Here is a 26,969-nt window from a genome sequence, read left to right as displayed (position 1 = left end):
CTCTAAATACGCATTATCCAGCAATGATTGCTCATTTACTACACACAAACACACCACATTGACGGCTGCTTCTGAGACAATTAAAAGTCAATGACACTGTATGGTGGTTCAATACAAAGCAGATCGTTTAATGAACAACATTTAGGCAAAACAATGTTTTACCAAGTGGCACAATCTCAGAATCAGTTTTCAAATGGTTCTCTCAGCATAGCAACATCAGTTCAGCTAATGGCGTTTAAAGTGGGACTGTTTGTTTGATGGCTAATGGCGAACAGGGGGAATGTTTGGGAAACTGGTTTATCATCGTTTAGTCATTTAGAGGCCATTACATTAGACAGTTTTCAGCTAAAAATGATAAAAATGTCATGCTTTTTGGCAATCCATGTCCTGAAAATGCAAACTTTTGAAATCAGATTTCAATGTGCAAGTTTGTATAATGTGTAAACTACAAAAACATGATTTTTTTTAAACGGTGACGTCATGCACATGCGTATTACATGTTCAGTCTATAGGCGCATAGTGTTTCTTTACAAAGTGACATCGCCAACTACTGGACTGGCATGAATAATGCAGCGTTTTTAGTTGTTTTCGCAGATCCGTGTCAACGGGGATCATTTTAACATTATTGTTGTCTATGCAGAAAATGCAAAGAAAAAACTTTTCCATTTTTAGCACATTGTTGTTGTGTAATCGTACCCTTAGTTTTGCAGTTCTGGCCAACTCGATCTCATGACAAATCGTAACTAATTTACGAGGCGCAACTTCGTATGAATTCTTATAATACAGTTAGTTCCTGTCCTTGATTGTGATTGGTCAATAGCTGTGTTTTATTCACCCAACTGTTCTGTGTATCACTACACAACACCCTTAGCAACCACTCTTAGCAACATAAACTGTATGTTCTCAATTGATATTGTTCATTGAAGCTTACTGTATTATGTAGAAGAGTATCCTGAGAAAGAGATTGAATGAGCGAGTTTATTACCTGCATTCAGATTTAGCATTTTCCTTCAGGTCAGTCCTATGTTCATAATAAAAAAAAAATGTTTAAATGTCCAATGTATTATCTTGTCCTTTGAACAGTTAAGGGGTTTTCCCGTGACTGACAGCGCTAGTCAAGGCATTTGTCAGTTGCGTCTTGTTCTGTGTTCACAACAATTCAGTCTTTTCAGTGTAAAAGTCTTCGCTACTGACTGACACACTTATAAAGACGGTCTTTGCCGCCATCTAATGGCGTAATAATGTAACTTCTGTTCTGTTGCTGTTTACAGTCAGGGACTATTTTTTCTGGCGGAAGGAAGGCTTTTAGTGAAACTTTTCTTCATGAAAGTTGCATTGATATATTTTTTTGGCTTTAATACTTGTATTGTGTGGTAACCATTTTATAAAAGCAATAAGGTACTTGAGGCTAGTGCTGTATCGTGAATAAGCCACGGCTGAAGGGTGTTGTTAGGCATAACACGAAGCGCTTCGCATCTACCCCTCAGCCGTGATTTATTCATGTTACAGCACAGCCTCTCGTACCTTATGTATGATGTTATTCCTATGGAAATATACGTTTTTTTAGAAAAAATAAGCATGAAGGTTCACCTCTAAACTAACCATCAGTAGGATGTAAGAAGATTGTACGAAAACGTACAAAAGACATTGTACAAATTCATATGAATTAGCCATCAATACAAATGGCCATTAGAGTTCAGTGAATGAATTTACTCACTCGACCTCTTGTTATTCTTTAATCCATTGCGCGACTAGCTGTTGTCCTTACAACCAACTGAAAACCACAATAGAGTATGAATAATTTCATAAACACCCATTGTTAAACCATAAACACCAACAATAATGATAAAACTCATTTTTATGTAAGGATTTTTCCTCTGAATTTTTTTATAGAGACACTGCCAATCAAACACTAAAGCATCATTAAATTTCACATAATGTTTATTATCCATAAAAGCATACGTATTTGAACCCCATTAAAACCTTTTGGCCTCATTAAAGACATCAGATGCTTGATATAAAATACAGTAAACATATGAGTTAGGTAACTTTGTGACATAAGGTTTACTCAATGATTATCTAACAGAAAACAGTCCCCAGTCAACTGCTACAACTTAAACACTTTGTTTTAAGTGTTTTAGTCAAGGAATAATCAAACATTATTCATACTGTTCCCAATATGGCTGGATGTAGCTGTTCTCCTCGTGGTCGGGGTACAGATGACGGACAGGTTTGGAGCATTTCCTTGCAGCATTGCTGGTTTTGTGGGCACATTCATCACTGTGGGTGTTACAGGTGCTGCAGTGGCAACTAAGTGCAACTGGATAGGTGAAGTGAGGGTCTGCATATGAAGGACAGCCAGGCAAGATGGCTGTCCGGTACTCGACTTCTTGATAGGTGCAGCCCCTCTGAACCAGGAAACGAGGACCCACCAACTCCTTCACATTACTGTCCTATAGGACGAATGTAGTTAAGCATTTTTAGCGAAAGTGCCAGAAAATAATTTCTGAAAACATTTGAGGTTATGATCCAGAATATCCCAGTTTATTTCTTAAAGTAGTTGTTTGTTAAATTCATTTACTCACCCACAAACCAACAAAGAATTTTGGTTCCCCAAAGAACCTTTTAGTGAATGATTCCTTGTTTTTCTTAGTGTTTATAACATTTCAATAATCTAAAGAACCCTTTTCACTGTAAAGAACCTTTAGGCCCTGTTTACACCTGGTATTAAGATTCATTCTGGTTGATCGGATCGCAAGTGGACGACACTAAATCCAACAGTAAAGGGGGTCTGAAACATTTTGAGCTTGTCCACTTTTGACAACTTCCAGTCGAAAACACACTCGAATGGCTGAAAGGGTTCGAACAGCCACAAAAGACCTAAAAAACCCCCACAAAATAATGACTTTATGACAATATCTAGTGATAGGTGATTTTAAAAACACTGCTTAATGAAGCTTTACGAATCTTTTGTTTAGAATCAGGGATTCGGAGCCAAAGTCATGTGATTTCAGTAAATGAGGCTTTGTTATGTGATAAGTGTTTTAAAATTTCAGTGGTTCACCACTGGGGGGCATGGCTTTGGCAGTTTGATACACGCTCCAAACCACTGAATCGAAACAAAAGATTTGTTACACTTCAAAGCTTCATGAAGCAGTGTTTTGAAATCGCCCATCACTAGATATCGTTTTTTTTATTTTTATTTTTTTGGTGCACAAAAAGTATTCTCATCAATTCATAACATTAAGGTTGAATCACTGTAGTCACATGAACTGTTTTAAATGTCTTTAGTAGTTTTTTGGGCATTGAAAGTGTTAATTGTCTTGATGGCAATGCAGGCCTCACTGAGCCGACGGATTTTATCAAAAATATCTTAATTTGTTTTCCGAAGATGAACGAAGGTCTTACGGGTGTGGAACAACATGACGGTGAGTAATTAATGACAGAATTTTCTTTTTTGGGTGAACTAACCCTTTAATACCAGGTGTAAACATGGCCAAAGTGGTTTCAAGGATGTCGAAGGTTCTTCATGTAACCATATGCCAAAAATGAACATTTACTTTTAAAGGTGTATGATGTTTACTGTTCTGTGGAACACAAAATGAAACTAAATGTGATTGTGTTCCACAGAAGAACGAAAGGCACAGGTTTGGCACTGGTGTGAGAAAACAGAGACAGATATCATCTTTGTTAAACACAGCTTGCCACAGCTTGCATGCTGAAGCGTCTCTCCTTGGATCCAGTTCTCTACAATACCCTCCTCACTTTTCTTCACATAAACTGTGGCTGCTTACCCTGGAGAAACAGAAGCCCATGCAGATGGTGGTGTTGACAGCCACACAGTAATTGCACTCCTGTCTCTCGATGTAAATGGTGTACTCAGTGGGGGCACACATAGGTGCTGCTATCTTCATCAAAAGTCCCAGCATGCCAACCACATACAGAGGAGACATTATAGCTGGCAGTGTATCGGGATGTCTGTTGGAGAACCACAGTGAATATAATGTACAATGAACTCTAAAAATCACAATAGACATAGTAAACTAGGCAACATGATTTAAAAGTCTGTAGATTTGGCATTTGGGGAATGAGAAATGTGAGTGGTGGTTGCACATGCTTGCACAGGTTGCCACCATGGCTTGTTGTTGTTGTTGTGTGGTTTCCAGGGAATTGTTATGCTGCCTTTAAGTGCACCTGTTATGCTGCGTACTTTCGAGTTGGGTTTTAGTTATTACAACATGTTGAAATACTTTGTGAACAATAAACCCAAATAATCACACCTGTATTTAAAATGATGAAAAATATTAATTGCTATCACATATCTATATTATAGATCAGTGTTTCAAATCAGCATGCTCCTTCCAACATCACAACTTGTCAACTCAATGTATCATCTAGAATAAATTTAGACTTTGCTCGGCCATTCATGCGTCAGAACTCGTAATTATGATATTTCTGTCTTCACTTGAAGAGCACAATAGGCTGACTCATGATTTTATGGAAGCCTATTTCCACCACCAAAAAAATCATGATTTTTAAGATCATAATTATGACATAAAAAGACAAAATTATGACACAAGTCATATTCCTGAGATAAAAAGTCAAAATGATGACATAGTCAATTATGAGATGAAAAGTCGAAATAATGATAAAAAGTTCAAACATTAAAAGTCATAATAATTACAAAAAGTCATAGTTATGACATAGTCATAATATTGAGACAAAAGGTAGAAATTATGAGTTTCTATGTCAATAATGGCATGCCATAATTTTGATTTTTGGTCTCATAATTATTACTTTTTACGTCATATTATCAACTATTTATCCCATAATTCTGAAATAAAGTTCAAAATAGACTTAGTATGTCACAATTTTGGTAAAGTATGTCATAATTCCGACATTTTAAATCATATTTGTGACTTTTTCAGTTATCATTTCAACTTTTCATCATCATTGACTATGTCGTAATTTCGATTTCTGAAAAAAATATTTTTTTCATATGCGGCGGAAATAGGCTTCCATATGATTTCATAGCATTACTGACAGTGAAAAAATGTAAACGGATGTTCACAGAATGCGTTTATGCAGTAAAATGTGAGACGACGCATTATAATATCCAACTGCAGCACTGATGATTAGAAAAAATGCAGAGTTAACTTTAACTTGCAGGGGTTCTCAACTCTGGCACTCATGGTCCACTTTCCAGCAGAGTTTAGCTCCAACGTTGATCAAACACACCTGCCTGTAGCTTTCTAGTAAGCATGAAGGTCTTGATTAGCTTGTTCAAGTGTGTTTGATTAGGGTTGAAGCTAAACTCTCCATGAAATTGGACCTTGAGGGCCAGAGTTGAGAACCCCTGGTCTAATGCATGTTTACACAGTAAAAAAGAGAGCATTATGGTATACAAAAAAATGCACTCTGCCCACTGGCTTGGATCGGCATGGTTTTACAATGAGAAAAATTTGTCCTAAAGAGTAAGCTAAAAGTCACTTTTTGGACTATAACTCAAAAATACATTCTGACTCTCACAGCTATCTTTTCATGTGTCTTTCTGAGCTTTTCTTCTTTTTGGCTGGCAAACAGCAGTAATATTGTAAATCAAACGGACTACTTACCTGGAGGATCTGATCAAACCTGCTTGTGTTGAAAGGCTGCTGCTCTTATATAGACACTGAACCCGATCTGTCTCCATCATCAACTATTGTGCAGCATGCATAAAAATGATGCTAACCAAATCACCCACATGCTGTATGGCCACCATTAAGGGCCTATAAATATTCACACTGCATTAGTGAGGTTTCCTAAACATGAGGAGAGGTTGCTGCTCTTCATGTCCTCAGGTCTATTACATTTAAATATCAACTTAAGTTTCATGTTTCTCCTAAAATGACTTACAAAATAAATATTAAAAATAATAAATTATAAATGTTTGATTTGATGAGAAGTATTTTAAAGGAACACTCCACTTTTTTTGAGAATAGGCTCATTTTCAAACTCCCCTAGAGTTAAAAAGTTGAGTTTTACTGTTTTCGAATCCATTCAGCCGATCTCCAGTTCTGGCGGTACCACTTTTAGCATAGCTTAGCATAGTTCATTGAATCTGATTAGACCATTAGCATTGCGCTTAAAAATGACCAAAGAATTTCGATACTTTTCCTATTTAAAACTTGACTCTTCTGTAGTTAAATCGTGTACTAAGACCGGCGGAAAATGAAAAGTTGCGATTTTCTAGGCTGATATGGCTAGGAACTATACTCTCATTCAGGCGTAATAATCAAGGAACTTTGCTGCCGTTCCATGGCTGCAGCAGGCACAATGATATTACGCAGCGTCTCTCACACACGTCTCCATAGTTGCAAGGCATGTTCCCTGTGCAAGCAGGGGCTCACAGGCGCTGCGTAATATCATTGCACCTCTGCAGCCATGGAACGGCAGCAAAGTTCCTTGATTATTACGCCTGAATGAGAGTATAGTTCCTAGCCATATCAGCCTAGAAAATCACAACTTTTTATTTTCCGTCGGTCTTAGTACACGATTTAACTACAGAAGAGTCAAGTTTTAAATAGGAAAAATATCAAAACTCTTTGGTCATTTTTAAGCGCGATGCTAAAGGTCTAATCAGATTCAATGAACTATGCTAAGCTATGCTAAAAGTGGTACCGCCAGAACCGGAGATCGGCTGAATGGATTCGAAAACGGTAAAACTCAACTGTTTAACTCTAGGGGAGTTGGAAAATTAGCCTATTTTCAAAAAAAGTGGAGAGTTCCTTTAAGCTATATTACTTTATATTAAAATCTCAGACCTATGACTTTGTGGCCCAAGAGACATTGTTGAGAATTCAATGAATCTCATGAACAGACATGATTATTAAAGCCTTTTTTCAGGAGAAAAATCTGCAGGAGACTTAAATGATAATCAGCATCTAGTTTTGCAGTAAACAATTGAGATACTAGAAAGATCTCATTTGGAATTTTCCTTTCAGTAGCTTTTTGGGTCTGATCCAGTATCAATGTTGTCACTGCATGATAGCTTTGACATAAACACTTATATAATGTCACTTTTCCATAATAATTACAGGATCCATTTAATACTTATTTGGTGTTCCTAAGATACTCGGTGTTGAAATATATCCCATGTGGGTTATGTACACAAATCAAGCTGTATTTTAACAAAGCATGGCAACAAATTGGCTTCATTTAGTCATCTCGCTTGGCAGATCACACATCTGATCTTTAATAAAGATACACGCTGTCAGTTCAGTCAATTTACCAAGCTCTCATCATATAAATCTTTCAGGCCTTATCTTGTGTGCAAAGTTCACAGTATTGAAAATGGAAAAGTAAATGCATGCACAGTTTGCATGGAGGTAATTCCACCTGAGTGATACGTATCTTCAGTGCTCAAAAAGGAGAAAGAATGCCATTAAAAATTGTTTTGTAGCTTGGAGAACCTGTAACAGCATCACGACGTCAAGATGTTTTGACAGTGTCACAGATTAACTTCCTCAACCATTACTTGTGTTGTTTTACTGGCGTGGACTATAAGGTTCACGTTCACAGTACACCTGTGCTATTGAATAGTATCTATAGATTTTATGGCTATCATTTGCTTGCTCTTATTTGACGAAGTCCCCTGGATTCATATGCTGTTAATAATTGCTTCATCTTATCGCATGTAATGTCTCAGTCAAGCTGTAGCTGATTGGAAAACTGCTTACTGTTTCTGATTTACCTGGAACCGTCGGTAGATAATGATTCAACATGAACTACGGGAAACTTTTTAAGCTAAAAACAAAAGTCTTATTTCAAGTAAACCTCAAAACAGTACCAGGAACTGAGGAGTTTAGGATGACCTGCTATGGGCACACATTGAAATGGTATGTTAGTCATATTCTGGAAGTCCTTTGATCTTGTGAAATAATCTTAAAAGTTTTGGTTTACCTCGATACCTTACGGGGGGCAAATTAGTTGACTGACTAAGCGAGGTTAAAGTCAGCACAATGCATCCTCCTAAATTCCTTTAGCAACTTCGACTAAACCGTTCCGGCAAGATTAGGAATAAAAAACATTCACTTCCTTTTACAATGTAACTTGGTATATCTTCTGGCCTTGAGGGATCATTAACTCAAGTTTTTTTTGTGGTTGGTCCAAGATTACAGAAGACTTGAATCCTTATCAGTTATTGGCACTGACCAGAGCTACTTGGTTTCGTCCTACTGTTGGCAAAAGCTTCGGAGGAATTTCCAGCAGAAAATCACTTCTGACCGGCGTGACACCGGGTATATATCTGTTTTAGGGTCTCAAAAAGTGCACTTTCCCAATCATGCCGGGCGGCGGAGGTCCAGTTGCGACATTCTCAGTCTGGGACTATGTGGTGTTCGCCGGCTTGATTCTTTTTGCAGCGGGCATTGGCTTGTTCCAAGCCATCCGTGGACGCAAGGAGGCCAGCAGTGAAGAGTTTCTACTGGGTGGCCGGCAGATGACCGCAGTGCCTGTGGCTTTGTCCCTAACGGCTAGTTTTATGTCAGGGATCACTGTTATTGGCACTCCTGCAGAGGCGTACATGTACGGAACACCGTTCTGGCTCTTTATCTTCTCTTATGCCATCATGTCCACCATCAGTGCTGAAATCTTCGTGCCTCTGTTTTACCGCCTGGGCATCACCAGCACATATGAGGTAAGAGGGCAACACTGGGCACAAGGGGTTTGAATGAGGACAGAGAACATAGAGAGACTGAAAACACCCTCAGACTCTCCATTTGTGCCTGAGCTTGATAAAGAATCAATAGATGGAAATGCAATGAGGACAAGAGAGAGAGAAAGAGAGAGTGAGATTAAAAGGATTAAAGGGAAAGAGGCAATGTCAGGATAGTTTATTGACAAACAGATTTATCATAGTGAGAAGTGCTTTATTGTATAATCCAAAGTACAAAAGCTATTCATGGTCACTGTCCATGTGAAAAAGACAGCGGAACTTGTCAAATAAATCAAAATGAAAACAAAAATGCATATATTTAGAGTTCGTTAGAGTCGAAAACAGTAAAACTAAAAGGGCACACAGTTCTTACACTATAAAAAATGCTGGGTTAAAAACAGCCCAAGTTGCGCTGAAAATGGACAAACCCAGAGGTTGGGTTAAATGTTTGCCCAATGTGCAGGGCAGTTTTATTTAACTCAACTATTGTTTAAAAATGACTATATGGCTGGCTTAAAATGAGTCAAAATAGGTTGAAAATGAAAAATCAGACACATAATACTAAAAGCAACCATAATAATCAAAATGTAAGCATTTATTAAAAAGTGATTTAATAAATGTTTATTAATTATTCATTAAACTAAATGTTGATTTATTAAACATACACTCTAAAAAATGCTGGGTTAAAAACAACCCAAGTTGGGTTGAAAATGGACAAACCCAGCGACTGAGTTGTTTTAACCCAGCGGTTGGGTTAAATGTTTGCCCAACCTGCTGGGTAGTTTTATTTAAACCAACTATTGTTTAAAAATTGCTATATGGCTAGCTTAAAATGAACCCAAAATAGTTGGGAAATTAAAAACCAGATGCAATTAGAGACAACAATAATAGACAAAAGGTGAATGTTTATTAATAAGCTTTAATATTTTATTAATATAAATTTAATATTTTAATAGTTTATTCATATAAATGTATTAATAAGCAATTTAATAAATGTTTATTGTTTAATAATTATTCATTGAAAATTAATAAATGTTCATTTCCAACATACTTTGGGTTCATTTTAATTAAGCAATACAGTCATTTTTAAACAATAGTTGGGTTAAATAAAACTACCCAGCAGGTTGGGCAAACATTTAACCCTACCGCTGGGTTAAAACAACCCAATTGCTGGGTTTGTCCATTTTCAACCCAACTTGGGTTGTTTTTAAGAGTGTAATACATGTTCCTTTCCAATATATTTTGGGTTCATTTTAAGTGAGCAATACAGTAATTTTTAAACAACATTTGAGTTATAGTTGATTAAAAGTACCCAGCATGTTGGGCAAACCCATCCGCTGGGTTAAAACAACCCAGTCTCTGGATTTGTCCATTTTCAACCCAACTTGGGTTGTTTTTAACCCAGCATTTTTTAGAGCATATGATTAACTTTTAAAACAACAATGATGTTAATCTGAGAAAATCAATATGTAATGGTTCATTGTACAATCTGAGTTTTGTGTAATGATGTAAATTATATAATGTAAATTTGTTGTTTCGTTTGCTAATAATTAATTGAATTGGTCACTTGTTTTTGCAGTACTTGGAAATGCGTTTCAACAAGCTCATACGAGTGATTGGAACCAGCATGTATATTGCTCAAACCGTAAGTTGGATTTTAGCTTCTTGCATGACTTTATACATAACCTAACATGTATCTGACGAGTGATTGTGTCATTGTGCATCGCTTCGGAAAAACAATGTCTGTTGTGTCTACGTCTATTCCACGTCATAAAGTCACATAATATGCAGTATTGACGTATTTTAGGCTAAAAGAGATTTTTGTTCAATCATCTAATGGGTGGTGTTATCTCTCATAGGCTTTATACACAGGCATGGTCATCTATGCCCCTGCACTTGCCCTTAATCAAAGTAAGTAAAGAGCCATCTTTCATTTATTAATGTCAAAAGCCATTTAACAAAGCCTGCCAGAAGAAAAAGTAATGCCTCCTCATGACTTCACACATGAATATTAAATCAAATAATGCATATTGGTGATTCTTCAATTAGAGAAACTTTTCTGTCATATGATGTTTTTAGGGAAAGAAATGCTTACAAGGAGTGTTATTTAGCTTTTGTGTACAATTAAAAACAATTTTAATAAAAAAAAGCTGTCCCCAATATGGCAATACATTACCAAATATCATTTTCACTGATGAAACAAACAGTTTATAGGGTTAGTTCACCCAAAAATGAAAATTCTGTTATCATTTACTCGCTCTCATGTTGTTCCAAACACATAAGACTTTTGTTCATCTTTAGAACACAAATTAAGATATTTTCAATGAAATCTAAGAGATTTCTGTCCCTCCATTGACAGCTATGCAATTGAGTGGTCCAAATTTTCTGAAGAGACACGATCACTTTATTTGATGAACAGATTGAATTTAGGCTTTTAATCACATATAAACATTGATCAGCGAACATAAACAGAAGCTCAACCAAACTTGCTTGACGAGCGAAAACAAACCTCATTGGTTCTTAACGAAGCTCAAAGTGCCGCGTAACACATGAGAATGAACCTCACTGGTGAGCTGATGAATGTTTATATGTCAATTAAAGCCTAAATTCAATCTGTTTGGTGTATAAAGCAATCGAGTCTCTTCAGAAAATTTGGACTAAACCACTCAATTCATATGCATTAGTTTTAAGATCCCTTTTTGAAGAGTCAAAGTGGTAGTTGTGTCAATGGAAGGACAGAAAGCTCTCAGATTTCATCAAAAAAAAAAAATCTGTGTTCTGAAGATGAACGAAAGTCGGACGGGTTTGAAACGACATGAAGGTGAGTAAATGATTACAGGATTTTCATTTTTGGATGAACTAACGCTTTAAAGACAGTTTGAGCAGTCAAAAGTGCCTCTAACTGATGAAACACCCCATCAACGCAGTCATTTCTGTAAATACTCTCTTGTGTTGCAGTCACAGGTCTGGATCTGTGGGGAGTGCTTGTGGCAACAGGGGCCGTCTGCATCATCTACTGCACCCTGGTCAGTAACATCATTCAGTTTAATCATAAATTCATATATTGTTTGCGATTGCAGAAAAGGGAAAGAAAAGATAACCTAATGTCCCATACACCCCTGGCCCATTTACTAGTTTTGCATTAACTTCCATAAAAAATAAAATCAATATAGGCTGTGAAAAAGCTCCATTCATGCTACGCTCTTAAAAATAAAGGTTCTTTATTGCATCAGTGGTTCCATGAACAACATTCATGAAACATTTTCAATGCACAAAAGGGTTGTTATAGTGAAAAATACACTCTTTTGATAATTAAATGTTCTTCACAGTAAGAAAAAATGAGTTTTTAAAGCATTGTTTAATGGAAGGTGTTCAGGTGCTCATCTTATGGTGTGCACAAACAGGCATCCTGCATTATTTATGAATTTGTGCCTTTAATGCAAAAATGCTTTTGTTAACAGGGAGGACTGAAGGCAGTGATATGGACAGATGTGTTCCAGATGATCATCATGTTGGGTGGGTTTGTGGCGGTCATCGCTCGAGGGGCTGTGCTGCAGGGGGGACTCGGGAGGATCTGGAACGACAGCTACTATGGAGGACGTTTGGAAACATTCAGGTAAAGAAATCTGGTCTAGAAACTAGATCACATATACAGCTATGGAAAAAATTAAGAGACCACTCTTAAGTCTTAATTTTTTCCATAGCTGTATATATATATATATATATATATATATATATATATGATAAAAAGTTTGGGGTCAGTAAAATGTTTTTCAGGTTCAAGGATACATTAAATTGATCACAAGTGAGAGTAAAGACATTTGTAACGTTACAAAAGATTTCTATTTTAAATAAATGCTGTTCTTTTGAACTTTCTATTCATCAAGGAATCCACAAAAATTAATATTAATCAACATTAATAATAGTATGTGTTTCTTGAGCACTATATCAGCATATTAGAATGATTTCTGAAGGATCATTTGACACTGTGGGCTGCATTACCATCACAGGATAAAATTACACACACACACAAAAAAAGAAAGACAGATAGATAGATAGACAGACTCACCTCTAAAATGTTTCTTTCAGTTTTGATCCTGATCCTTTGAGGCGTCATAGTTTCTGGACAATCGTTGTTGGTGGCAGTCTGATGTGGGCGTCCATGTACTCAATCAACCAATCACAGGTGCAGCGCTACATTTCCTGTCGGACAATAACTCATGCCAAGCTGTGAGTATTCACTCAAGACATGATATTATTTGACTTTACTCCTACAGCTAATACTGCAGATATTCAAATGTAAACACTGGCGTTCTGTCAATATTTGCCCACACAGATCTTTGTATCTGAATATGGTGGGCTTATGGGTCACAGTGAGTTTGGCCATGCTCTCTGGTCTCACCATGTACTCCATCTATAAAGACTGTGATCCTTTCACCAATAAAGATGTAGGAGCTTCAGACCAGGTAATACAAGTCCCAGCAGTGATCTCTTTATCTTTACTCACACAGTGCTTACAATTAATCTGACCAAATTAAATGCTTTCCAGCTCCTTCCTTATCTGGTAATGGACATACTAGCAGATTTCCCAGGACTGCCAGGCTTGTTTGTGGCTGCAGCTTACAGTGGAACATTAAGGTGAACAATAAATATCTGTCAAATAAGTCCATTATGATCATATGTTTTTGTTTTCAGGTTGTTTTTCATGTCCGCGGGTTGAAGGGACCCCAAATAACATGATATTTAGCCCATGGAATGCATAATTTACCAGGGGAACCCGCCAAAAACGCAGATTTTACTCCCCGGAAACACGATTGGCGATTGGGCTAGTGTTGAGTAGCAATTGGGCGGGTTGGGCAACCCTGTATATATATATATATATATATATATATATATATATATATATATATATATATATATATATATATATATATATATATATATATATATATATATATATATATATATATATATATATATATATATATATATAAATATATATATACATATATACATATATATATATATATATATATATATATATATATATATATATATATATATATATATATAAATATAAATATAAATATATAAATATATATATATATATATATATATATATATATATATATATATATATATATATATAAATATATATATATATATATATATATATATATATATATATATATATATATATATATATATATATATATATATATATATATATATATATATATATATATATATATATATATATATATATATATATATATATATATATATATATATATATATATATATATATATATATATATATATATATATATATATATATATATATATATATATATATATATATATATATATATATATATATATATATATATATATATATATTTATATATATATATCTATATATATATATATATAAAAATATATATATATATATATATATAAATATATAAATATATATATATATATAAATATATAAATATATATATATATATATATATATATATATATATATATATATAAAAATATATATATATAAATATATATATATATATATATATATATATATATATATATATATATATATATATATATATATATATATATATATATATATATATAAATAATATATATATATAGTTTGATTTTTGTTGAGGTCAGGTCACACATCAGACACCATCAGTCCTAGTTTTTGTGTTGTGTTTCAACAGTACAGTGTCATCCAGTATCAACGCTCTGGTGGCTGTCACAGTGGCAGACTTTATGAAACCAGCATGGCCCTGGCTGACAGAGAGACAGCTGTCCTGGATCAACATGGGCATGAGTGAGTTTCAGTGCAACAGCTGTATACACTGACAACTGCATGCTTCACTTCAGAACGAAGCAGGAGATGGAGGGGGAAGATGGATTGACGTGCATGTTGAAGTTTAATGGTGTACTGCTCATTTCTAGGTGTATTCTATGGAGCTGTATGCATTGGAATGGCTGGTGTTGCCTCCATGATGGGCAATATACTGCAGGTAAACCTATTCTATGCACAAGTAAATTTATAATATAATACTGCAATAATGTCCCTTCTTGTGGTTTAATTCCATTGACTTTTTTCACTGTCTCAAAAGCACCCTCTGCTGATAACAGACTGTAATGACACGCTGTGAATCCCTTCCTCCACAGGCAGCTCTGTCCATATTTGGTATGATCAGTGGACCTCTCTTGGGCCTTTATGCCCTAGGCATCTTCTTCCGCTGTGCGAACTCCACTGTAAGAACTTTTTCAAATATTTCAGTTACAATATTGCATAATTTTTTATTTTACATCATGCGACAGGCGCACCCATAGTTGGTATACATTTAAAGACCACTGTTTGTCACATAAAGAAAAAGTACTCATTACACTTTTAACACTACATAAAATTAATGTATTCCTACAGGGAGGCTTAGTTGGTTTGATTTCCGGCCTGGTTATAACGTTATGGGTGGGAATTGGAGCTCAGTTGTATCCTCCTTTACCTGAGAAGACCCTCCAGCTTCCTTTGAGTGTGGAAGGATGCATTGCACAGATTGTTAATGAAACCACCACTATGGCACCATTCAGCACAGTCCTACAAAGCACAACTCCACAGTTAGTAATCCCAAATTCATGTATATATATCATTACTGCAGTCTTCATGTGTCACATGACCCTTCAGAGATCATTCTAATATGCTGATTTGCTGCTCAAGAAACATTTCGTATCATCAATGTTGGAAACAGTTGTTCTGCTTAATTTTTTGGGCAGTCAAAATAGATGAATAGAAATAAAAAAGAGAAAAAACAGCAATTATAGAAATATTTTGTAACAATATAAATGTCTTACACTATTGATCAATTAAATGCATTCTTGCTGAATAAAAGTGTTAATTCTTAATATAAAAAATCTTTTTCTGTCTGTTTTGATGAAATCTATGCTGCTCACAAAAACTAACAAACACACTGACATCAAAGTTAACTGTAAATGTCTCATGCTGTCCTTCAGGCCAAGACCAGCTTTGGCAGACAACTGGTATTCTCTGTCCTACCTGTACTTCTGTCCTGTGGGCATTCTGGTGACCATGATCACAGGACTAGTAGTTAGTGCAATCACAGGTAAGATGACTCTTTCTCATCTTCTTGGGGAGGCAAACACTCAGAGATTGAACCTAAACTTTGATTGTTTACTTTTTTATTTTAGGTGGCTGTAAACAGCAGAAAGTTCGACCGGAGCTCTTTATTGGAAAGTCAGATCTCATTTGTTTTGGATGCAGAAACTCAGACTCAGAGGTGAGACCTTTCATCACTAGTGTGACAACCACTGCCCAAAAATATAGACCAAAGATCATGATTTATATATTTTTGCATTGTGACATTAACCCCCCTCCCGCCATATATATATATATGCAATAAATGAAAAAATGTTAAAATATTGCAGCAATGCAAAAATATATAATTATATAAAGTTTTAAAAATGGCTGTAGTAAATACAGTATACATTTTTGTAGCGCTTAGCCGTTTCATTGCTGAAGTTTTAGTAAAACTGCTTATTAACTGCATTGCATATTTTTTCTTTTTAGGTGTCAGACTTGATTGAGAAAGAGCCAAACCACGTCCAGGGTCTGGACAGTCCAGTTTTCTATGACAATGAAATTGCACTGAAAGAGAAAGACCAGAACGAGAAGATCACAAAGTTTTAGATGTGAAATATGGATATGTTGTAAATAGTAAATTATGACTGTATTTTTGTATGTTGAAATTGCTAAGCGATGATAATTTTTTTTTGTTTTAAAAAACCTTCCCATAAGAAAAACAAGAAATTAATATTAACTGTCTATTTTTGTGCCAGCAGGCTACTGTATATGGGCTGTTTTCAAACTATAGACAGTCTGCGATTTTCATGATCAAGTTTTGAATAATTTACACTGCTGTTTTTACTAAAAGTTTTGTATTAAATCTGAGTTGTTTTGAAATAAAATTTGACAAATGATTACGTCAAACTCACTGAGAATCATTCACACACAAAAGGAAGCAGAAAAAAGTACTTCAGAGTGAGGCACACACAAGGGTTAAAAAATGGCTGAACACCCTCCTCCTCGATGCCGGTAAAGGAAGTCAGTCATTCAAGGCCGGCCCACTCTACCTGTTTGTTTGACGTGGACTTGTTATCTTCAGGGAGTGGAAAAAGCATTGAGCCTGCAGCAGGTGGAGCGTAATAACTGCTGCGAGTCACTTCCTGGTTTCACTACCACGGTTTGTTTCAGCTTACAGGTAAGTTCTGCTCTTGTTGACATATATTAATACTGTCATTGTATATATATATATATATATATATATATATATATAAACTACAACAATTACACAAACAAGAGGGTGTAAGAGAATGAAAGTGAGATGAGAAGAAAGAGATAAGAGTAGAATTAATTTCGAAAGATTCATGCAGTTGTTCTCATAATAATGTACTTTATGTAAATTATTGTGTATTATGTAAAAAATTAAATTATGTGAGGCCACTTTAATTAAGAAAATTCTGTGATGGATGACATAAAACAGGTCGCCCATGATTGTTTGTTTAGCTCATGCAAAAACCATGTGGCTCTTTGTTGTCTTCGGTTTCATGTCAGCGCCATTTTTGATGGCTCATCTTCTTCTAAATTTCTGTATATGTTCTAAACATATACAGTATGCATTTTATTTTTTAATGTACATATTAATTCAAATGTCCAGGACAATAAAAGAAAAACCTATAGTTTGAATCAAATGAGTATAATCGACTTATTATAGTACTAAAATACAAAGGAAGTCATGATGACACATTTTTACCAGAAATAAATGTTCTTAGTAAAAGGAAACTTTGCAAGCGCCTAGCAGGAAACCACATTTCAACACCACATACAGATAAACACACTGAATTAGGCTGTGTGCCTGTATCTTTTGACCTAGACTGACTTATGCTCTGTGTTTTTTGTTTTTTTATTTAAAGGAGAAAGCAGTTGTAACAGTTATGGGTGTGTTACCTCTTCGTCTTTTGGTATGTGGCCAACTATTATTGTTTTCATTGGTTGTGAATAATATAACCTATGCACAACCAAACAGTGAGTCATCAACAAAAGATCCACCTCTGACTGCAACAGGAAACCAAACAAAGAACAATGCTTCAGATTCATCCAGCGCTTCAGCATACAATGGTAGTATTACAACTCAAAACAACTTGACAACCCAGGCGACTACTATTGGCATCAATAGTACTGTGGGACCCACCCAAAGCAATGTAACAGTCACAGGACCGGCAGTGCAGCCAAACTCAACAACAAAAGCTCAGACAACCCAATCAGGCACATCCTTAACAATCAACATCAATTCAACAGCTGTCACTTCTACAGACAACAGCACTCACAGTAACAATGAAAGTGCTACATCAATCACTACACCAGTGACCAAACCAACAGTAATTACTTCCACCTCTGTAATTCAAAACAGCTCAACTTCATCCAATGAATCTCAAGGTAGGTCTATATCCTAGCATTAATAATGTAAACCAAATAATGAAATATGTATCCTGCTTATCTATTCCTACCTCTATTTTTAAAGCAGGTGGTGGCCTGAATCATTCAGAGAAATCTCTGACCATTTTATTCAGCATTCTGCTCGGTGTGATAGTTCTGGTAATTCTGGTGAACTTTATGTACAAGTACGGCAGAAGCAAAGAGAGAAGTATCCAATATACTCATCGCCGTCTCCAGAATGAAGATACAGGTTAGGCAAATCTGTTATCTGTTTATGATCTTATAGAAATGGGTTAAAGTCTTGGAAAGTTGTCAGGAAAATTCCAACATCATGCTGTCAGGTTGTGCATGCATGGGCAAGCACATTTAATCTAGTATATAGTTTATAGTAATCATAAAGATTATATATTGACTATAAAATATGAACAGTGTTACAGTATTGTCTGTAAATTGCTTTCACAGGTGAGCCGTTTGCAGTGTCAGATGACACGCTGGTCATTTCAGGAGGACTCTATGATGGCCCTCAGATTTACAACCCCACCATGACAGTGCAGAACGATGAAGAATACCAGACAGACATACCTGGATTTGCTTCCAGGACTTCTCAGTTCCGCTTAGAGTTTCTGAGAGAGGATCAAGACAGAGCATTTGACAACGAGACCTCCACCTTTCAGACATTCCATGCACCTGACCAAGAGCCTTAAGATCTCAGAAACAAACCTCTTTTTATTAAAAAAAAAAAAAAAAAAATACAACAACAAAACTTTTTCAGCTGAAAATGTTACTTTTACTTGAAGCCTCTATGAAATAAGGCTGTTTTTAAACTGCCAAATAAATCTTTTGAACAAGTGAAATTACTGAACATAACAGAAAATCACAAATATAAATGTAAATACAAAGATTTGTAACCGCAACAACTGTACCAGGAACAAGATTTTTGATAAACATTGTAAGGTACTGTATATTAACTGAATAATACTATTATGTGAAATTGAGTACTGAAAGCTAAGAATAAATAATATTTCTGCTTATTCAAACACCAGTGGAAATTGTAATCAATCAAAAGCAATCATATGCACATTTTTTTGTTTTTTTAAAAAGGATAAAATCACATTTTTGATGCAAACAATTTCAAGCAAAGATCTTGTCTATTACTTTTTTTTTCTTCTTATCTGAACTGCTAACAGTGGTCCATCCAGCGTCTCGCATTCTCTTCATTGCAGCCAGTTTCAGCGCTGCTCCTGGAGACTTGCACACGAAAGAACTCTGAACCTGTACATCATTTGCACATGATGTCAGTCAAATTAAGAACATAAAGAAGTCAAATTTTGATAAAACTGGTCAAATGTGTGTTTTTTTTTTAACCTTGAACATGTCAAAACTCTCTGCATCTGGGTCTTTTGGCTGCATAGGTTTCTTTGATTTAACAGGTCTTGGAGAGAAACTCTGCACACCAGATTAAGAAAGGATTAAGAAAGAGTAACAAACCGCAAGCACAAATAAATAAGCAGAGCACTGAAAAGTGTTTGTCTGTTTATAGCACAATACTAATGGTATGCGAATTGAGTGACAGTAGATACAATTTACCAGTATGTCATTGCTATCGGAGTTGTCTGACTTTGGGTCCAGCTTCAGAATATTTTTCTTCCAAGACCCTGTAACCTTAGGTGAGGGTGGTGTGCGGATTCTGAATGACTTGAAGTGGAATAAATAAACAAATGAATAAACTGGCTGGTATAAATGCTCAAGATGAATGATGACTAGTGCAAACAGTTAAGATTGCCCCCATACCTTTATTTGAGGTGTTGCTCCAGATTTTTTGCCCAGGCTCCATAATGGTGTATGAAGGACTTCATTCAATTCTCCCTTGCATCAATAATATAAAAGAAAGATTGTTAGATGATAGATGTGAAGAATAAGAGTGTAAAAAATGCACAAAGGTAATGGAAAAAGAACCTACAGCAGGAGTGTAGGATGCATTTGTTGAGAGAGTTTCATTTTCTTCCTCATACAGAGGCTTCTTAGTGGACACAGCTTTCTGAGTTTTAGAGATCTTGTTTCTTCCCTTCTTTGGTTTGATTTCAGTTATCTAAAACAAGATTTTCATATTGCACTTTTCACTTTAAATTGCCATGTATACCTTTGGCATCTTATTTGACAAGATACTACCTGACAAAGTGTGTCTTTTTCAAGAGATGAAACGGGTGTCCTCAAGGTCACATTTTCTCCTTTGAGCTTTTCAAGTTGTTGTCTCAGCTCACCATTTTCCACTTGCAGGTGGGACAGCTCCAGTTCCTAAATTTATTGGTTATTTGGTTTTTAGAGATTTTATATATTATACCTACTAAAAGGACAAAGTCTCACTATAGCATCTTTTGGTTAAATGTCTCAAACAAAATGGTAACTCTACAATTAATGCATTAATCAATCTTTTGGTCCTAGGACTTCTGCATTTGCATCTCAGGCATCTAATGACAAACTCTGTTATGCTGAGCATGAAATTCAGTGCAAACAACGGATTTCAAGTTAAGCAATAAAAAAAAGTCAAATAATTACCAGTGATGCTTTGCTTGCGTTGACTTCAGCTTCTCTCATCCGTTTTTCACTCAGCTCTGCATCTTTTTCTTCTACCATTTTGTCATACTCATGCTGCCAAGAAAAGAAATCATTAAAATGAATGAAAAGTGCTTAAAAACAATTGAAAATATTGTAGAATTTCAGAGACCACTGAGAAATATTAAGAATGATAATGACCTTGTGCCTCTCCATCAAAGCAACCATGTCTGATATCTTCTGCTGGCATTTCATTTCTGTGTCGTCTTTATTTTTCAGCGTCTCCATGGCTGTTTGCTTCAGGTTTTGCACCTTAAAAAAATTGATTCATTATTTGCATCAAGTCTTGTTTTTTTTTTCAGTTATTGCATTTAATGGGAAGAAAAATCACCTCAAGTTTGAGTTGTTCCTCTGCTGTTGACATGTCTTCAAGGTCAGAGCGTATTTTCTGAAGCTCCTCTATGTGACGTTTCTTTAAATCATCCGAATCTTCCTTCAGTTTACTCATCTAAGAGAAATATCAAATAATGTAACATGACCACTGTTTTACTTCATAATTCAAATGTATGAAAAAGCAGTGTATGCAATCTAAATCCTCTAAGAAAACTTGTCACAAATTAAATTAATTTCACCAGGTTCTCTTATTTTTCACACTCTCCCCTCCAAAGAGCTGCTTAATAAAATCAATACAATTCTGAATACCCTTTTGGCAAAATGGGTTGTCAATGCCGTTTCGTGTTCTTCTTATAACATTATCATTTAGCAAAATAATATTGAAACCTCTTTTACTCATTCCTTGTGAGCTTTTGTTTTGGTTTTAAGAAAATTCAGTTTAAAAACATTTTTGAGTACAGTGCACACTACTGTATATGTACAATTAAATCAGATTTTCTTACCTTTGACTCCAATGCTTTGAGTTTTTTGTCTTTCATCAGAAGTTCTTTCTTTGCGCCTTTGCCCTGTTGGCATGATTAAACATGAATTACTGTTAGACACGTGAGGTTATACACCTCAACAAACTAAAAGAATAAAACAATATAATAATGTGAACGCACACTCTCTCTTAACTGCTCCTGAACATTCTTTCTCTCTTCATCCTGAACAGCAATTTTTGCAGTTAAAATATCCACCTGTTCCCTGGAATACAAAATTGTACACGTAAGACAAAATTAAACTACAAATGAATCCAAATTTGCAATGTTGCAAGACAAAAGTCTCCTCCAGTCTTACTGAAGCTGTTGCTTCTCTCTCTCAAGTCTATCTATTTCTTTCCTCTCCCGTTCTGCATTTGCATTGCTTTCCTGTTAAAATAAATAAATAAAATAAACCATCACATGCAGCATTTGAGGTCATTTTGTCAATTTACAACATTTAGAGGCTTGATTTAATTTACAAACCATTAGATGAGACTGAAGGACTTTCTTCTCTAAAGCACCACTATCAACCTGTTGTTGAATGACGTCTTTCTGAATCTGCAGGTCATTAAACTTCAACATCAGCTCCTTGTAATTCTCCCTTCAAGGGAAAACAACTTCAATAAGTTCAATAAAATATTGAACAGATCTCAATGCAAAATGGCCAAAATGCTTAATTTAATATTTAAATGAACATTACATTGTTAACTAATTTTCTTATATGAAATGTAGTGTACATCCCTGTCTCACCATATAATTACTTACAATACAAATCCATTTGCAAAACATTTTGATGCTAAAAGAATTCAAAGATAGAGGTACCCTTACATTACTACCAAGATTATCTGTGTAGTATGTGAAATAGTAAGCAATAAATTAGAGGATTACTTTGAGATTCAAAGATTAACGGTGTAAAACCTGACAGATTTGTGTTTGCACTTACTTCTGTTGCTTTATGTCCCTCTCCAATCGTTCTACCTCTTTTGATGAATTACAACTGCTCTCCAAAGCTCCTGACAATTGTTCCTCCATCTCTTTCAATTTAGCCTGGATGAAATATGTACATATTCAATTTAAATATCCAAGTTATTTGTCCATGTTCCATCATATAACTCAACCCAAATAAATACATAAGCTTTGTAATATAGTGAAAAACTGAAAGACAAAAACAACATCTTGACCTCTTTTAAAACAACTTCTTCTTGCAGCTCTTCATTGTCATGTCTAGCTTTTGTCAGGGCCTCCTTCATGTTTTTATTTTCTGTTGTGACATTCTCCACAGCATCCTGAGGGGTGAATGTGAGATATGAAGCACATGTAGCATTGAAATTATGGAGGATGCATTTTACTACGCCGATGAATGCTTAATGACCGTCTCCTCACCTTCATATTATTTGTCTCACTTTGTTTCTCTTCAAGTGAAGCAATAAGCTGGAGCATCTGAACTTCACTTGTCTTTAATTCCTCCTTTATAGAGCAGAGTGAATTTGACTTCTCATCCTGTAACAGAAATACTCTGAGCTTAGTTTCATAAATGCATAAATCATAAATTATAAATGCTTAAACAGAGGGGAAAATGCATACCAGCTCATCTCTGAGTATCTGTATTTGCTTGCTATAGTCCTCTTTCTGCCCCTTGATAAAATCTGCATGAAGATAATGCAACTAATAATCTTAGAATGGTGCCAACAAGGCATGCAACTGTGAAATTATTCATTAAAATTTACAGATTTAACACACCCAATTCTGCACTTTTGTCACTGAGTTCATTCACCACTGAATTTATCTTTGTCTTAAGGTCTTGTACCCTGTGAAAACAGAGGACTCATTCAATAATGGATTAAAATTAATTATTAAAGTTCTTGGTTAAATATTGTTAATCATTTTCACCTGTGCTATCAGCTTAACCTGGATTAACGAAACTAGGTCTTGTACTGATACACTCTCTTTAACGTACCTCTGTATCTCAGATGTTAGTGAGGATTGCAAAGAATTCACTGTCAGCTGCATCTCTGCAAGTTGGTTTGACTGTTTCTCTTTGATGTTGTTTAGTTCCTCTAATTCAGTGTCTTTCTTTTGAACAATTTTCTCAAGGTTCTCCTTGCTTTGAACCAGTTTGTCAGTTAAGGCTCTCTGGTTTTCCTTGAGAAAGAGATACAATACAATACACCAGGAAACGACAACATGAGTTCTATTAATCTTTATGTATTACCATTACCCTTAAGTAATCGTATTAGTAAACACAAACCTCAATCTCCCATTTGAGTTGCTCCGTCACCCTGAGTTTTTCCTCAAGCGCCTCCCGGTCCTGTGTAACACTCTGAAGTAATTTCTGATTTTTCACTAAAAGCAACATAAGTGAAAATAAATGACTTGTAGAAAAATTAAGGAAAGACTTATGCAAATGTTTCCTGCATTCCTACTTGCAGACTCCTCTAGCAGAATGCAGCTTTGCTTTGCCTCTTGGAGTTTTACTGAAACATCTTTTAGATTGTTTTCTTTTTCTTGGATTTTTTCTTGAAGCATGGCAACCTTAACAAGGAACATTTGTTTTAGTCACAACATGAACACAAAGACAGTGTTACTTTATGTGTAACACTGAAAAGCAACACTAGAAAGTGTTACTTTATGCAAAATTATTCAAAATCAAGACTAACCTCTTTTTCCTTTGCATGGCATTCACTCTTGAACTTAACTTTAAGATCCTCAAACTGTGTAAGGCATTCTCTTACTGTATCATATGCAAACAAAACAATGTTAAAATGTTTCATTTTGTTCTGTCAAATATAGTATATGCTTAAAAACTTAATTAGATTATAAAAAATAGACAAATTATTTAAATATGAGCACGTTTCAACATTTCCTGCTGATCAGCCTCTGCCTGCTTCCGAAGACTTTCAAATGCTGCCACCATCCTCTATAAATGAACAAATTACAGTGTCATGAAAAATACTGTCCCAACTGGACATATTTCCCACGTTTCACCAGTAATAAATAAATAAATAAGAAAATAAGTAAATACACTCATTATAAAGTTACCTGAATATTCTCACTGTTCTGTATAAACAGATCATGAGTTTCTTCACGTTCAGCCTCAACTATTTCAGGCAGAATGAAAAACACATTATTGTTCTCTAATAATTGGCAATGAATTAATACATTATGTTATGCTATATGACATCTATCTTTTAACATGCTCTCACTTACACAGATTCATTTTCTCAGCAGATCTCTCAAATGTGTCCTTAAGTATGTTACACAAATTTCTGGTTGCATTACTTCTGCATGATAAAAATATAATAATATAACATAATATAACATGTGCTTATATAAATATTATCCATGATGTACATACTTATTTCTAAGGTCTTCATTCTCATTGAGCTGATCCTCTAATTTCATGCTCAGTGTTTCATTTGCAAACTGCAACAGACATAATTTATAATAATAATTAATCATTTATAAGAAATTAAATTAAAACAAATGTACAACCCTCAAATTATTTACCTGAAGCTCTTGAATGGCTTTGCGCTGCGTCTCAATGATTTTTCTGTTCTCCTGAAGCTTTCTGTCTTTTTGTGAAATCTCAGAATCTGTTCTGAACTTCCACGTTTTAATTTTCTCAGCTTCATCGAGCAATCTGGAGTACAGCTGGCTGGATCTTAATGATGTCTATAATGCAAAAACACCATAGTAATTAAACTGCTTAGATTTATTTTCATTATACATTGTATTGAATTCATAACATGGACCTTAAACCATTCTACAGTATACAAATAAATGAATAATTAATCATTTAAGCAATAAACTACAATACAAAATGAAATGAGCATTCAATCTAACCTCCTCCTTTTCCATTGGCATGACTGCAACCTTCTTCATTCCCTCTTTAATAACAAAGTATTAGGTTTAATGAACATGTTGCTTTTAAGACTGGCATTGACACTAAATTAAAACATTTTTATTCATATTTATTAACAGACACATCTCCATTTTAGACTTTATAAATGTTACCTGGTCTTGATGTCTTCGTAGGAAGCACCATTTTTGATGGATATGGCAGGCTTGTCTCCATATCTGAACACTTGTAACTCTACAAACAAAATTCATATGTATCAGTCTACAATTAAATGTTCACACAGCAGTTTTAGCAGCCAGGAGTCAAATAGCAACATTGTAGCACAAAATTTACAAGTTTGCCAACCTGATCAGGAGGAGAAAAAACACCGTTTTCTTCAAACAAGCCTGTTTCCTGAGGCTTCACTGCAGACACTTGATTCAAATGAGCTCTTGGGGGCACCAACAGTTTGAAGTTGAATGGTTTTTGCATTCTGTGGAGTTAAACGAAACATCACTTCAAGAAATCCCCAGAACTGTATACCGAATAGTTTTATTGTTGAGTTTTTCCCCTTTTGAGGTACTTGCTAGCTGATAAAGTAACGTTAAGTCAAAATGTTGAGACGGTTAAACAGTTAACGTAACGTTATTCCTCACTAACTCCTCAGACAGTTATTCCTCACAAATGATCCGATTTTCGTTACTTTTCCTCTTTTAAAAACGATGTTTACGTAATTAAACTTAATTTTAAAGCATTTTACCTTTAAACAATTCACCCGACCTCTTTCTGAACGGCTTTTAAGATCGATTCGACTCCGCTAACCAACGGATTTTACCTGACGTCAGTTATTTGACTCGCGCGACGCCGATTTGAAATGGTTTGCGCGCAGTCGTTCCATCCACGCACTTATTCAATTTAGCAATAGCAGTACCAACACGCATAGTCTTAACTTTGTAAATATTACTAATTACAAAAAAGTGTTAACCTTGATGGCATGCTTGTAAAGTAGTTCATTAATCTCGGCGCCTCAGAGACCCAAGGTAACATAAATAAACACATTGAATTTTCACATGCTGACATTTTCTGAAATCAAATTATTTCCAAATGCACAACTGAACATTTTACTGTGATACAGGTCACATTTATGAAAGGTGCATCCAAAAAAGGGTCAAATCTTCACTATTATCAAATGGCTTTTGACTAGCCTATAAACATTTTGCAAACGAAGTCAAAGAGAAAATAAGATGTAACGTTAGCCTACTTACATCATTGTAAATCTCAACAGAACACAAGGGTTGACACTCAGCACTTGAAAGACGATGAAGCAAATAAAATTATTATTTAAACGAGAATCATTTTTATTTTAACCGTTTTGCAATACAAATGATAAAAAATTCTCTGTCTCTGATAGCAAATTATTTGGCATTTCAAGAACAAATT

The 26,969-nt window shown here is 35.0% G+C and overlaps 4 protein-coding genes across 5 annotated transcripts; 2 read left to right on the top strand and 2 right to left on the bottom strand.

The window, feature by feature from the left end:
* Positions 1-1,981: 1,981 nt before the first annotated feature.
* tshba (thyroid stimulating hormone subunit beta a) lies at positions 1,982-8,073 on the bottom strand. The gene is made up of 3 exons (XM_067372849.1): positions 7,942-8,073; positions 3,795-3,978; positions 1,982-2,453 (listed from the first exon to the last, which is right to left on the bottom strand). Exons 2-3 carry the CDS (start codon positions 3,951-3,953, stop codon positions 2,160-2,162), a joined length of 453 nt encoding a protein of 150 aa, XP_067228950.1. The 5' UTR covers positions 3,954-3,978; positions 7,942-8,073; the 3' UTR covers positions 1,982-2,159.
* slc5a8l (solute carrier family 5 member 8, like) lies at positions 8,004-16,727 on the top strand. The gene is made up of 15 exons (XM_067372840.1): positions 8,004-8,677; positions 10,275-10,340; positions 10,555-10,606; positions 11,654-11,721; positions 12,157-12,311; positions 12,785-12,925; positions 13,032-13,161; positions 13,245-13,333; positions 14,422-14,534; positions 14,663-14,730; positions 14,885-14,971; positions 15,141-15,331; positions 15,725-15,834; positions 15,920-16,008; positions 16,299-16,727. Exons 1-15 carry the CDS (start codon positions 8,324-8,326, stop codon positions 16,416-16,418), a joined length of 1,833 nt encoding a protein of 610 aa, XP_067228941.1. The 5' UTR covers positions 8,004-8,323; the 3' UTR covers positions 16,419-16,727.
* Positions 16,728-16,852: 125 nt separating this feature from the next.
* si:ch211-105j21.9 (sialomucin core protein 24-like) lies at positions 16,853-19,310 on the top strand. 2 transcript variants are annotated; one of them, XM_067372847.1, is made up of 4 exons: positions 16,853-16,989; positions 17,702-18,224; positions 18,310-18,474; positions 18,687-19,305. In XM_067372847.1, the coding sequence occupies exons 2-4, from the start codon at positions 17,723-17,725 to the stop codon at positions 18,926-18,928; spliced, it is 909 nt and encodes a 302-aa protein (XP_067228948.1). In that variant the 5' UTR covers positions 16,853-16,989; positions 17,702-17,722; the 3' UTR covers positions 18,929-19,305. The 2 variants fall into 2 exon arrangements, with proteins under 2 accessions (XP_067228948.1, XP_067228947.1); XM_067372846.1 differs by having other exon boundaries at positions 16,865-16,989; positions 18,313-18,474; positions 18,687-19,310.
* A 35-nt stretch (positions 19,311-19,345) lies between these two features.
* sycp1 (synaptonemal complex protein 1) lies at positions 19,346-26,021 on the bottom strand. The gene is made up of 30 exons (XM_067372839.1): positions 25,896-26,021; positions 25,706-25,784; positions 25,535-25,578; positions 25,199-25,363; positions 25,047-25,114; positions 24,899-24,972; positions 24,731-24,789; positions 24,542-24,608; positions 24,349-24,422; positions 24,115-24,223; positions 23,940-24,034; positions 23,649-23,833; positions 23,432-23,499; positions 23,276-23,337; positions 23,075-23,191; positions 22,873-22,977; positions 22,635-22,738; positions 22,175-22,292; positions 22,008-22,078; positions 21,833-21,914; positions 21,674-21,736; positions 21,169-21,285; positions 20,979-21,089; positions 20,781-20,873; positions 20,394-20,519; positions 20,185-20,313; positions 20,016-20,090; positions 19,812-19,919; positions 19,590-19,670; positions 19,346-19,496 (listed from the first exon to the last, which is right to left on the bottom strand). Exons 1-30 carry the CDS (start codon positions 26,019-26,021, stop codon positions 19,356-19,358), a joined length of 2,916 nt encoding a protein of 971 aa, XP_067228940.1. The 3' UTR covers positions 19,346-19,355.
* Positions 26,022-26,969: the final 948 nt, after the last annotated feature.

The sequence above is a fragment of the Chanodichthys erythropterus genome, chromosome 21 (assembly GCF_024489055.1).
Source record: "Chanodichthys erythropterus isolate Z2021 chromosome 21, ASM2448905v1, whole genome shotgun sequence".
NCBI lineage: Eukaryota > Metazoa > Chordata > Actinopteri > Cypriniformes > Xenocyprididae > Chanodichthys > Chanodichthys erythropterus.
Note: the sequence above shows the minus strand (reverse complement) of the source record. Positions and strands in the feature narration are given on the sequence as shown.